The 13,444-nt window shown below is 41.3% G+C and overlaps 1 protein-coding gene across 1 annotated transcript in view; it reads left to right on the plus strand.

Annotated features, from left to right (window-relative positions):
• The window catches only part of TMC1 (transmembrane channel like 1), a 362,945-nt gene that overhangs the window by 220,348 nt on the left and 129,153 nt on the right, over window positions 1–13,444 (plus strand). Inside the window, exons 7-9 of the mRNA XM_087858826.1 lie at window positions 1,948–3,592; window positions 5,405–5,554; window positions 7,778–7,940. Coding sequence (XP_087714952.1) covers window positions 7,925–7,940 — 16 coding nt within the window. The 5' untranslated portion in view covers window positions 1,948–3,592; window positions 5,405–5,554; window positions 7,778–7,924. The remainder of the gene's footprint in view (window positions 1–1,947; window positions 3,593–5,404; window positions 5,555–7,777; window positions 7,941–13,444) is intronic.

Below are 13,444 nucleotides of genomic sequence, written 5' to 3' on the forward strand. Positions count from 1 at the left end.
TGGGTTAATCTTGATATTTGTCTCCTAATACACCGTTATTGACTGATGCATGACTTTTGTTTTAATAGCTTTATTGAGAGGAAGTCTATACACGATAAACTGCACACACTCGTGCAACTTCAAAACTAGATGGATGAAAACTAGCACGACCACCGTCACTGCGTTTTCTAGAATTTCACATAAATGAAATAATATAGCAGGTGCTCTTTTTTCGTCTAGCTTCTTTCGCTCAGCACAATCATTTTGGAATGCATACATGCTGTTGTGTGTACTGGGAGTTTATTCTTCATCATTGTCAAGTAGCATTCCATCATAAGGATCCATTGCAGTTTCTCTATTCACTGGTTGTTGGACACTTGGGTCTTTTCCAGTTTTGGTTGCTGTAATCATTCATGTAAATGCCTTCATTTCTCTTGGGGACATATGCCTTCATTTCTCTTGGGTAAATATCTTAGAGTGGAATAGCTGTGTCATAAGGTAGATGTCTTTAACTTCTTAAGAAGTTGCCAGACTCTTTTCCAAAGTATATACCATTTCACAAGCCCACCAGCTGTGTATGAGAGTGCTGTTTCTTCCTCACCCAACCCTCAGTATAGCCAGGTTTTAAAACTTTAACCATTTTAATAAATGTGTAATTGTATCTCCCTGTGGTTTTAATTGCATTTCCCTAATGACTAATGATGTCAAGTGTCTCTTCTTGTGCTGATTTGCCATCATTATCTTCTTTGGGGAAATACCCATTTAAGTCTTTTGCACATTTTTTATTGGGTTGTTTTCTTATTATTAACTTTTGAGGGCATATATTCTATTTTTTATTCTGATTATGAGTCCTTTTTCAGATATATGATTTGCAAATATTTCTCCCAGTCTGTGATTATCTTTTCAGTGTCTTAATGGGGTCTTTTGAAGAGCAGACACTTATACTTTTAATAAAGTCCAATTTATAAATCTGTTCTTTTATCGATTGAGCATTTGGTGTTACCTCAAAAAGAAATTCTGCCTAGTCTATAGTCTTCTATGTTTTCCTCTAGACTTTTTTATATTTTTAGGTTTTACACTGGGTCGTCCATTTTGAGTTACTTTTTGTATACAGTAGAAGATGCAGATTGAAATTCTTTTTTTTTAATGTATGTATATCCAATCGTTCCGACATCATTTATTGAAAAGACTGTTGTTTCTCCACCAAATTGTCTTTACACCTTTGTTGAAAATCCTTTGACCATATATGGGTGAGTTTATTTCTCATTTCTCTCTTCTGTTCCAGATGCTTTGGATAGCCTGTTGGCTTCCTGAGTTCCTTCTTTGTCTTGGGTGTTTCCCACAGTCTCTACCCATTCCCGGTACTTGTCAGTTTCCCACAGATCAGCAATATACTCCCCACATCAGAAATGTCTTGTCTTATGACTGGCTTCAGGATAAGTATACCAGATACTGGGGGGTGGACTGAGGTATCTTGGATTTCATTCCTACAGTGAATGTGGCCTGATCAGGGCCTTCAAAGACAAGGCAAACAAATATAGTCAGGAAGGTCCCTTTGGCACTGCGTTCCCCCCATGAGAATACGAGGTTTTTATCTCTCCAGTATAAGAGAACATAGTGGGCATTGACATCCTATAGTCAAACTCTGCAAACTTCTATCAGTGAATTTGCCTTTGGGTAAGAGTAATCAAACCAGTACTGAGGGGAAATGCCAACTGGGAACCCCATCGAAGAGTGGTAGCTGTCAAGCAATATAAATTGCCTGCGGGCATAAAGGAATAGGAGAAACTATCTGAGAACTGCATTGAATAGGTATTGTACACCCTGCCCATAGTGTTTTCAGTAGCCCAGTATGGCTGGTAAAAGAAGCCAGACGGCTCATGGCAGTTGACTGTGGACTACCGAGAAATTAAACAAGGCGATGACCCCATCAAACAGCTGTGCCCTACATTGTATTTGTGATTCCAGAAGGCACTGTGGCAGAAACAACAGAAGGAGAGAGTGCCCCTAGGATTTTGGTCCCAGCTTTGGAAGGGGCAGAAACCTGATATACTCTCATAGAGGACAGCTCCTAGCTGCGTCCACAGCACTCCTCCAGGTAAAGCCTCTCATGGAGTAACAGCAAGTCATGGTAAGAACTTTCTTCCCTCAAGGGATGGGCTGAAAATATGTCCCATTGACCCTCTGCTATGGCTCAAACTCCCACTTTGATTGAGTCCATGCCTATTTGCAGCAGAAGGGCACCCTGTCCACTAGCTCACTGTCTCTAGAAATTCAGGCACTACTGGGCCCTGTTGAGTATGTAGATCTTCTAAATGCCCCTGCGGACAGACAAGGAGGGAACTTCCCCTGATGCCAAGTATACAAATGGGTCTAGCAGGGGTAAACTACCCACTTGCACTGCAGTCACTATTCAGCTCAACACTGACACCATCTGGATGGAAACAGGAATGAATCACAGCAGCCAGTAGGCTGGACTGAGAGCAGTTTGGTTGGTGATTGATTACTCATGCAGCCTGGCCATTAGCCCTTTTCACTCATAGTTGGGCTATTTAAAAAAGATTAACCTTATGACTTGGACAATGGGAAGCCAGGGGGTATATGATCATGAATAAGTCCTTGCAGGGGCAGGATACGTGGAAAGACATTTGGGTTTGCCTGCAAGAGCCTGAGGCAGTCCTTACTTTTCCATATTCTGTCTCCTAAGGCATTGACACACCCTGGCATTCAGGCAGCTGATGCCTTAGCTTAGGCATAAGCCCTAGTAACTAACCCTGCTGTAGATACTGCAGATGGAGTACACGGAAAGAGTAGCCACTGCAGTGCCCAGGTGGGATGGCATATAGCCAAGGACGCTTCATCGTCCTTGACATACAATGACTTGGTCAATGCAATGTCAGCATGTCCTGTGTGATCTGAACAATGCCCAAGGCCACTAACAAAGGAGCCTGGTGTGTGTGTGTGTGTGGGGGGGTGTCATCCACTGGAGTTCTCAACCAGTAAGGGATTGGCAAATTGATTGTATTGGCCCCCTGCCTCCTAGTAAGGGTCCTAAATATGCCTTGGTCTCTGAGTATGACTTGTTTGGCCTAACCCAACTTTCCCCTTTTGCCACTCGAGCCAGGCTGCCACCACTAGGGGATTAGAGAAACTGAGTACCATGCACGGATACCCTTGCTGAATAGATAATGATCAAGGGTCACATTTTAAGGGTCATGATGTGCAAGACTGGGCAAAAGAACGTGACATTGAACAAAGATTCCATTGTCCCTATAACCACAGGCAGCAGGTTTGGTAGAAAGGAAAAGGCACGGTAAAGCAGCAGATTAAATTACCATTAGGTAAAACCACCTTGGCTGGGCAAACTAAAGTATTATCCCAGGCTTTGATACATTTGAATGATCAACTGGTAGGTCCTGTTGTCCTATCTGCCAGACTGGGGACACCTGCTGAAAGACATAACATTATAAATGTATGGAAGTTGCAGGTGACAGTCACTGCTTTGACTCTCACTGTGAATCAACACACCATGCTGCTGAAAACTCCACACCCCTTCACGCCAGGGAGAGATACTATCTACTGGAATCTGCCATAGGACATCCCACCTGGATGGGTGAGTTACTTTGTATCTCTGAGTGAGGAGGAATTACTCAATCTCTACCGGGATCCCATTGTCCTGCTGCAAATTGGACCTATTAAAACACACCCTACCTGGAATCCAACATGCACCTTTGAAGGAAGGGAAAAAGATGGGGGTCCTAGTCTGGCATATCCCACCCCCAGTCCACAGTGCTGTCTTCTATGACCAACACGCATGGTCAAGTTCCTAAAGCTACAAGTCCCAACATTAACTTCTAAGAATCAGGCCACAAGTGTAATTCTTATAGAAGGGAAAGACCGTCCCCTACCAGTTCATACTAAGTATCTGTCTTTTTGACCTTAAACTTCTGCTGCTCCTGTGATATCCAGTCATGGGCACCTGATAGAAATATCTTTCTACAGTGGGCCCACTTGTATGCCCAACAAAGGAAACAGTCTAACTGCTGGATATGTGGGCAGGTGCCCCTCTCTAGCTCTGCAGGCCTGGTATGGTGGGTATCACCCCTCCACGTTGGGGATTGGAAGGTCCTAAGGCAGTACATTAAGGGAGAATAAGCTAAGGATTGTCATTCTTAATTCATGGTATTATTGATAGTGACCCAAACACCTGGCTTGTGGCATGTGCTGTTAATAACATTGGGCATGGGTATCTTTTTCTGTCGATCAGACTACACAGGCAGCCTATCAAACTGCTCACCAGAAGGGTCCTAAAAATACCACCATCAGAGCCATGGGTGCTACACTCAAATTTGGGATGGGTTCATGTGGCTTACCCTGAGTTTTGAACATTTGAGCACTCGTGCCCTCCTATGTTGAGAACAGAAAAACCACTTTAAACAGAGCCCACCCAGTGGTACCAGGGATATAGGATGAATTCACCAGAGCCATGCAGTCATTCTGTCACATTAAAGGATATTGGCTGGTTTGGTAATGACTGGATCACACTGCTCAGGTATTTATCGGGTAGCCCCATATGGGTCCCTGTGGTTGTGTGGCACAAATCTTTGGACATGGCTTTCATCCAGGTGGTTGGGCTGCCACACCCTGGGTTTTCCCTGGACACAAGGGCTAATCTACCTGACAACAACAAGAGTTGCCAACTTTGCTCTCCTCAAGGCCCGATGGTCATGTTCTGTTTTCCACTGGTACAATCATCTGGCCACCATCTTTATTCCCTAGATTGACCTAGACAACATGATGGTACAGATAGCAGCCCTTACTAAATTCACCCCACAAGCCTTATGTGAGAGCCGACAAAGCCTATCCTTACTGACCCCTGAAATGTCTCTGATGAGAAAAGCTGTCCTCTGAAAGAGGAGGCCTTGGCCATTGTTACTGCCTCACAAGGAAGCACCTGGGCCATTATCCAAGCAAAATGTCGTATGTTCATAGCTGAGCAGTCTGCTCATGTATCGTCTTTATCAAAGCACATGAGGCTACAAGCAAACACCCTGAATGATCTGACCCCCAGCTTAACAGACTTAATAAATCCATGCTTTGGATCATAGGGCTCTTGGTGGGGAAAAAAAAATTGTTACTTACTTTGGAAATCATTGTCTTAATCTGTGTATCTTCATCTGTGGTATCTGCCTCCGATATAACGAGTCACCTCCATGCTAACAAACCCCCAGCTGCCCATTCAGGGCTCCTTGTGAAAGAGGGGAAATATTTAAGATCCCAAGAGCCAGTCATGAGGGGTGGGGTGTCGGAGGAGGTCAGCCAGAGGACGTGACTGCCAGTTGACCCTCAAGCTGCCCCCTGGCAATTGGAGGCTCCCTTCCCCCTCCCCTATCTATGCAACATACACTCTACCCGCCATTCCCAGGGCTGGAGCTGTTTCCAAGGACACAGCCTCGAGAGAGCAACGCGTTGTTGAGACCATTTGAACCCCAGTAAAGCCTCCGTATGAACTGTGAAGATTCTGGCGGGCGCGTGCAGAGATTTACTTGTCCCGAGGTCGCCCAAGACAGGCCTCGTAAGTACATTCCCTTGTTTTTTAAAACTGCCAGCTACTGGGGCACCTGGGTGGTTCAGTCCATTAAGCATCTGTCTTGGGCTCTGGTCATGATCTCAGGGTCCTGGGATCGAGCTCCTAGTTGGGTTCCCTGCTCAGCAGGGATCTGCTTCTCCCCCTCTCTCTCTGCTCCTTCTCTCCCGCATCCCCACCCCTGCCCCAGCTCATGCTTGCTTTCTCTCTCTCTCAAAAAATAAATGGAATCTTAAAAAAAAAAACAAACAAACAAAAAACTGCCACGTACTTATCTTCAGTGTCCTGCCTCTTTCTTCCATCTCACCTGCCCCTCCGTGGACCTGGACCTGCTTCAAGTTCACCCCGAAGAAACTCCAAGGTTTCAGACCAACATACCCACACCATTAGTGGTCTTTATTTGTGTTTCTGTAGATAAGATCAGGCCTTTCTTCGTAAGTATGTTGGCTATATGTTTCCTTCTTTTGTGAAATAACCTTTTACGTTTTTGTTCATTTTTTTTTTCCCTTGGGTTACAAGCTATTTTATATTTTTATATGTGAAATGTTTGTTCAAATCTTTTGTCATTATTTTTTTCCCTTTTGGGGTACATGTTTTCTTGTTGAAAGATAGAGGTTCTTTGTTTTTTGTACTCTTATTTTTTTATACTCTTATGAAGTGCTGTGTGAGATGTAAATCTACTTTGGTTTCTTTGAAACATCTTTTGGTGAATAGAATTTTTTTTATTTTAAAGTAGTTGACTCCATCTATTAATGTTATAATTTCTGTCTTTAATATTTTGTTTAGTTTTTTTGTATAATTTTCTGGATACAAGGCTTACAGAACATCTTTTGTTATTTTACTCATAAATATATGATGGTTTTTATTAGCATAATGTTTAGAGTTATTTTATATATTCATATTTAATATAAATTAAATTACATATTATTCTCACTCTAGGTTATATGTCCAACGACTTACAATAATGTTTCTTGATGTCTTTATAAATTCTCAAGTTGAAGAACCACTCTGGTCATCTTTATTTTTTTTTTACTTTATTTTTTAAAGATTTTATTTATTTATTTCAGAGAGAGAGAGAGACAGCACAACCATAAGCAGAGTGGGGCGGGAGAAGGAGAGAGGGGAAAAGAGAGAGAGAGCCCCATGCAGGGCTAAATTCCAGGACCTGGAGATCATGACCTGAGCCAAAGGCAGGCGCTTAACTGACTAAGCCACCCAGGCGCCCCTGGGCATCTTTAAATATAAGTTCTTGTATCAGCTATATCCTATTTTACTGTTACAGTTAAGACATGGTGTCTGAATAGGGAAAAACAAGGAGTATCATTCTTATAGAGCTTTGTTTTAAGCCATAATTTTGAGTGTGCTACACACAACTTTGACTAGAATCAATGTACTAGTCTGTATGTGCTCAAAGGGTCAGGTCTGTGCACAAATCCATTTGTGAAGCCAAAACCTACCCTGGTGTAAATGTGCCATGGGGATCCATTTCAAAACACTGCTTCCTCTTGCCAAGGTCAGTGGCTATCACCGAAGTAACCAGAGAATGCCAGTGTCCTCACTCTCAAAAAGGCAGCCTCTTTTGCAACATTAATTTACAGCACTTTCTGTCCCTTTCTTTCTTTTTAATGGTAGAAATCTTTCTTGTTTATCATTTTAAAGCAAAGAGATGACCACCTTTCAATGAGAAGTTCTGATAAAGAGAAAAGTTTTAAAATTGTGTCCAGAAAGTAGCAACTTCCTCTCACAGCCAGTTTTATTGTCCACAAGTTGAGAAAGTAACTACAATGTCTCCAGGTTTCCCCACATTGGGGGCTGATGGCTAAGCTAAGTTGAATGTTCTATAGCTTTGCACTTACACCGAACTCCAGAGGTAGGAGTATCTTGTTTGTTGCCTCATTTCATTTACCAAGTACACTTGGTGGTCAGTATTTCTCAGTAAGAGTCAGTAAGAGCGCACCCACACTGCCCTCAGTATTTGTAATTCCAATAAAGCCCTAAAATGGAAGACATTCAAAACAAGGCTGGCTAGCACAAACCCACTGGGCTGAAGCCAGATTTGCTTGGAATACAGCTCACACGATCAGTTTAGTTTTATTTCAAACGTGAGCCCCAAATACAACCCCTTTGACCTGACTACTCCATCCCTAAATGGCAAACTAAACATTCATGAAAATTTAATGGTGAGGAAATTAGTACCTTCTTATGTTTCAGACTGTGAAATGGCTCCAGGGAGCACTTCCAGCGACAGGCAGAAGTGTGTGGATGTGCTGGACCAAACCTGAAACGTTTGTCCCTTCAACCCGTCATCCTTCGTTAAGTCAGCTGGCAGCTAAGACACTCTGACGGGACACCGCCACGATGCCACCCAAGAAAGGTATTTCAAAATAAAGACCTGGTTCTAGAATATTCGACCTTTCTTAGAGATTGGGAACTTTGAATAGTTTTTTTTTTTTTTTTCATAATTTTTCTTCCCTCTTTGGGGCTTTCCCTTTTTTTATATTTCTGTGGTTAAAGACAATTTGTGTCTTGAGAAATTGCAAAGGGCTTATCTTTTCTTTAATCTCTTCTCTTTAATGGACATATGCTTTCACCACCTAGTAAGTGCTCAAACTTACCTTTCCTTCGTTTGGGGAGAGAGTGAGGGGAAGCAAAATACACTGAGGTTCAGCATAATAACTGAAACTGGGGGTTCTGTGTCCCAACAGGGACATCTTGTCAGATTGGTGGGGGGGGCACTTTGTGAAGGTGACCAGTTCTGCTGAAGTTGGTGAATTAAAAACAGTTCCGTATTAAGTAAAGCTGAAAAGGAGAGGGAAGAGAACTAAGGCAGAGGAAGTGAAGAAAAGAGGCATAAAACCCTCCTGCGGGGGATGTATGTGAAAGGCTGAGCGATATGATGACACACATTTTTGGTTGCTGTGACTTGTCACAGGGGTACGTTTTCAGTGCCCTGGAGATGGTGTGCGGCGTGTTTGCTGTCATTCTGTGATGTTTACAGAGCTTACATTGGCTCTGTTTGCAGCCTCATTTCAGTCCCCAAAAGACAAACTGGTAGAATTTTCAACTAGGGAATAACCTGGAAATACATGTTTGCTTTTCAGCATAGAACTTCAAATCCAGATGGCCTTAGTCCTTGTCTTTCCTTCTGCCTGGCTTGTTGAATCTTAGAATGGAAAGTGGAGACAGAGAGCTCGCTTAGAGATAGTCTATTAAAGTCACTGAGCTTCAGGCTTGTGTCTGGAGAATGTGAGCAGGAGACCACTTAATAGGCTTAGTTGTTTTATTGACTTCAAACATCTGGACAGGCTTAGGAATATCATTATCAAAGTAGGTCAAAGTTTTCAAAAGACAAAAACAAAAACAGCCACTTTTTTGAGGCTTCACACGCATTTCCAAAGAAACGGTTAGAAATGGCCCAGAGATGTATATTGGCTTTTAATAGGGTGGGGTTGGTTTTCCATTAATAAGGACAGGGCTTAAATCTTATTAAGATGTTCGATTTCAGCCCCTTTAGGATTTTGCAGCCTGGGGTCCTTGAGTTCCTTCGGTGGTTTTGGTAACTATGATGTTTTCAGGCTCATTTCAGATGTAACAATTCTTACAGAAACTTGCAAACTGCTCAAGGTCTCCTAAGTATCAACCATTTCGTTAAACAAGTAAGATTGGAATTGATTACTCTTGCTGTTTATTCACACTATTATTTATCACTTATTAATCTTACTGCTTTCATAACAACAGATGTTTTAAAGTTTAATCATTTTATTTTGATTGTGGATGGAATATATGTTGTTGCAGAAAATGCATAAATTTTTAAAAAGCGTATTTCAAAAAACAACAAAAACAAAGAATCCCACCACATATAGACTATTGTAGACATTTGGTTTTCTTCTTCCAGACTCTGTCTATGAAAGTTATGTTTGGTTTATATTTAACTAAATGGATACAAATTAATTGATACCCAGTGAATGCAGTTTTTAAGACAGTGAATGGTCTGGCTTCATAAGAAAGGAAAAGAACAATAGCATTGCCTATTTCGGTTACATAATATCATAGTATCATAATAATTGTTTCCATTGTTTAGTGCTTATTATGTGCCAGGCTCTATATAATATGTAGTGATGAATTTCCATGACGGTTAGATGTAAAGGGATGACAGGTGATATCTTACCGTGGTGGCTACCACTTAGCTGGGAAGGGACACAGCAGGTCAACTGCGGGTGCATTCCTCAACATGTGAAACTTCTCCAGACAGGGCACAAGGAAAAACTGTTCATGGGTAGCCTATGAAGAGATGAAGGAAGGCAAACTGATCTGCTTAGACCCTCCTGTCTCCTGTTTTCACCTCATGGAGTTAGCACATTATTGAGTTGTGTTATCTGCCCCCCCGCGAGAGGGCATCCCTGTAAGATGCCAGACCCAAAACTCCATGGTGTGCTCTTCCACTCAAGTCTGGAAGTGGCAGAGATCCTAACACTCTGGGCCTGCAGGTGGTCGACTCTGCTGTGTGCTTGGCACTTCAGGGGCAGGTGATTGGTTGGGACTGGGATGCTGTTGGAGCCATAGGAAGGAAGAAAGCATTGGAAGGAATTTGATGAGGTACATGAGGTTGGTGTCTGGCACAGAAAGGAAGGATTCCAAAAACACTTAGAATATGGAAATACTAGTACTTGGTGAGAGTGAATGTGGGATGATGAGGGAGAGGGGGGTGTCAAAAATGGCTCTCATGGTTCTGGGTTTAACAACAGAGTAGAAGGAAATTCCAATAAATAAAAGACTCTGGGGGGAAAAAAAGTTTGGTTGGGGGTATGACTTGATTATCTACAAAGTATTTTTTGGTGATAGTGATTTTGGCAACATCTGGGAATTCGAAGTTCCTAGAATCACATAACTTCCCAGGAAGAGTGGAGACCATAGCAAGGAAAGATAGCCAACAATGGAACCCCAGGGGGACAACTTCTGCATTTAGCTGTGAGTAGAGGAGGATAAGCCCACGGAAGAAACAGAAAGGATGGGCCAGAGGGATAAGAGGAGATCCTGCAGAGAAGAGAGTCACAAGCTAAGGGAGTGGAGAGTTCCCAGGAGGAGGGCTGATGGTCAATTAAGAACGTCAGTATATTGCAAAGAAATACCTTGCAATGCAGACTAACCTTTTGTAAAAATGATGATGATCCTGGATTGTAATTTAAAACGTAATCATGTTGATCTCTTCTCTCTCTGTCTTTGTTTAGAACAGATTAACAAATTATTAACTAGAAAAGCCCTTAGAAATTTTTCTTCAGCCCATGAATAGATTCTGTTATTTATAGATAGAAGCTAAAATAGTGCTACTAAATGGCTTAAATGAATTAATGCTTGTAAACCCTGAAATGACATGCAAAATGAAGGTGGTGACCATTGTCACCTTGTTATACTATTGTCTGGTCAGATGCTTTCCCCCCCAACAATGTAAAGATAAACCCCAGCTCTGCTTGTGCAAAATCTTCAAAGTTCTAAATTTGTTAAGCTCACATGGATGATGTTTTACTTTATTTATTTATTTATTTATTTATTTATTTATTTATTTTTAAAGATTTTATTTATTTATTTAACAGAGATAGAGACAGCCAGCGAGAGAGGGAACACAAGCAGGGGGAGTGGGAGAGGAAGAAGCAGGCTCATAGCGGAAGAGCCTGATGTGGGGCTCGATCCCATAACGCGGGGATCACGCCCTGAGCCAAAGGCAGACGCTTAACCGCTGTACCACCCAGGCGCCCCGTTTTACTTTATTTAAAGATGGATAGATAGCATTTCCTAAAGAGATAAATAATACATATAGAAGTGTTGGAATTATAAATTATCATAGAAATACTTTCTATTAATTCATTTATTTATCCGGTCACTTCAACAAACAACTTATTTTTTTTTATGTGCTCTGAGAAGAATGTGATGGAGCAGAGTCGTCCTTCTCAAAGAGTTTATAGATAATATATTCAGGGCAGTACTGAACAGTTATCAGAACAAAACCAGAATCAAAACATTGCTTTATGAGTCTGCCTTCGGCTCAGGGCGTGATCCCAGGGTCCTGGGATTGAGCCCCACATTGGGCTCCCTGATCTGCTGGGAGCCTGCTTCTTCCTCTCCCACTCCCCCTGCTTGTGTTCCCTCTCTCGCTGGCTGTCTCTCTCTCTGTGTCAAATAAATAAATAAAATCTTAAAAAAACAAAACAAAACAAAACAAAACATTGCTTTACGAGGTACAGAGGGCCTTTAAAAATTAGGAACATTGATGCATATGTTCCTCACTTGGCCTGTGATTTCAGGATTTCTCTGCAATGGGCAGCACTTCCTGGGTTTGAAATGCCCATCAGTGATGACCAAGAGATGGTCTCAATGATAAATTATTGACACTCTTTTATTTCCACTTCTTTAATTCCATTTTAAAAACCAGCCTTGTTGAGATACAATGTACACACAATAAACTGTACACATTAAAAATGTACAATTTAACAAGCTTTGACAAATACATACATAGAACTATAATGACCAACACAATCAAGACTTCTGCCCCTCCCAAATGTTCCTTAGTTCTCTTTGGCATAAATCCATACATTACACCCCCCACCCGCCAAACACTCCACCATTGGAGCCAAGCAATTGCTGTGCTGCTTTTTGTCATGTATTTCTAGGCATTTTCTAGAATTTCATGTAAATGGAAGTATGCAGTAGGTACTCTTCTGTGCCTGGCTTCTTCCGTTTAACATAATGCTTTTGAGATGTACTCACATTATTAGATATACCAATAGTTTGTTTCTTTTTATTGTTGAGTAGCATTCCTTTATTTGGGTGTACTACGGTTTGTTTATCCATTCACCTGTTGGTGAACATTTTAATTGTTTCCAATTTGGGGTCATTATGAATAAAGCTGCTGTGAACATTTGAATACAAGTCTTGCGTGAATGTATGGATTGAAATTGCTGGGGTGTACGGCAAGTGATTGATTAACTTCATAAGAATCTGCCCAATTCTTGGGGCGCCTGGGTGGCTCAGTCAGTTAAGCCTGGGACTGAGCCCCCTATTGAGCCCCCCATTGGGCTCCCTGCTCAGTAGGGAGTCTGCTTCTTCCTCCACCCCTCCCCCTCTCCCTCTGCCTCTCAGTCTCTCCCTCTGCCCCTCCCCCACTCATGTGTGTGCACATGCACATGCTCTCTCTCTCAAATAAATAAATAAAAGAATGGAAAAGAAACTACTCAATTCTTTTCCAAAGTGGCTATAGAATTTTTCATTTTCACCAGCGACGTATGAGAGTTATTGTGATCCACAGCCTCACAAAAAGTTGATATTGCAAGTAAATCTTTTTAATTTTAGCCTTTTGACAAAGTGTGTTGTAGTAGATCCTTATGACTTTCATTTGCATTTCCCTAATGACTAATGATGTTCAGTATGTGTTATGCTATTTTCTTTCTTTTGTCCTATCTCTTCTTTGTTCTTTATTCTTTTTTCTTACCTTTTCCTGGATTAAGTATTTTTTTTTAAACCAGCCTATCTCCACTATTGGTATATTAGCTGTATCTTTTTTTGTTACTCTATTTTAGTAGGTTTATGATATGCATCTTTAGCTTATCACATTGTACCTTCAAATAATGGTATATCGCTTTAACAGATATTATAAGAAACTTAACTGTAGTATAATTTCATTTTCTCCTCTTGTATCTTGTTATTGTTTTTTGTACATTTTATTTCCACATATATTATAAGCTCCACAATTCTTATTTTTGCTTTAAACATTCAATTATCTTTACAAAGAAATTTGGAAAAATAAGAAAAAAAAAGTCTTTTGTATTTACCTATATATTTACCATTTCCAATGTTATTTCTTCCATATTTCAGATGCAATTTTTT

This window comes from Ursus americanus, chromosome 34 (assembly GCF_024610735.1).
Source record: "Ursus americanus isolate L20-20 chromosome 34, mUrsAme1.1.p, whole genome shotgun sequence".
NCBI classification, from domain to species: domain Eukaryota; kingdom Metazoa; phylum Chordata; class Mammalia; order Carnivora; family Ursidae; genus Ursus; species Ursus americanus.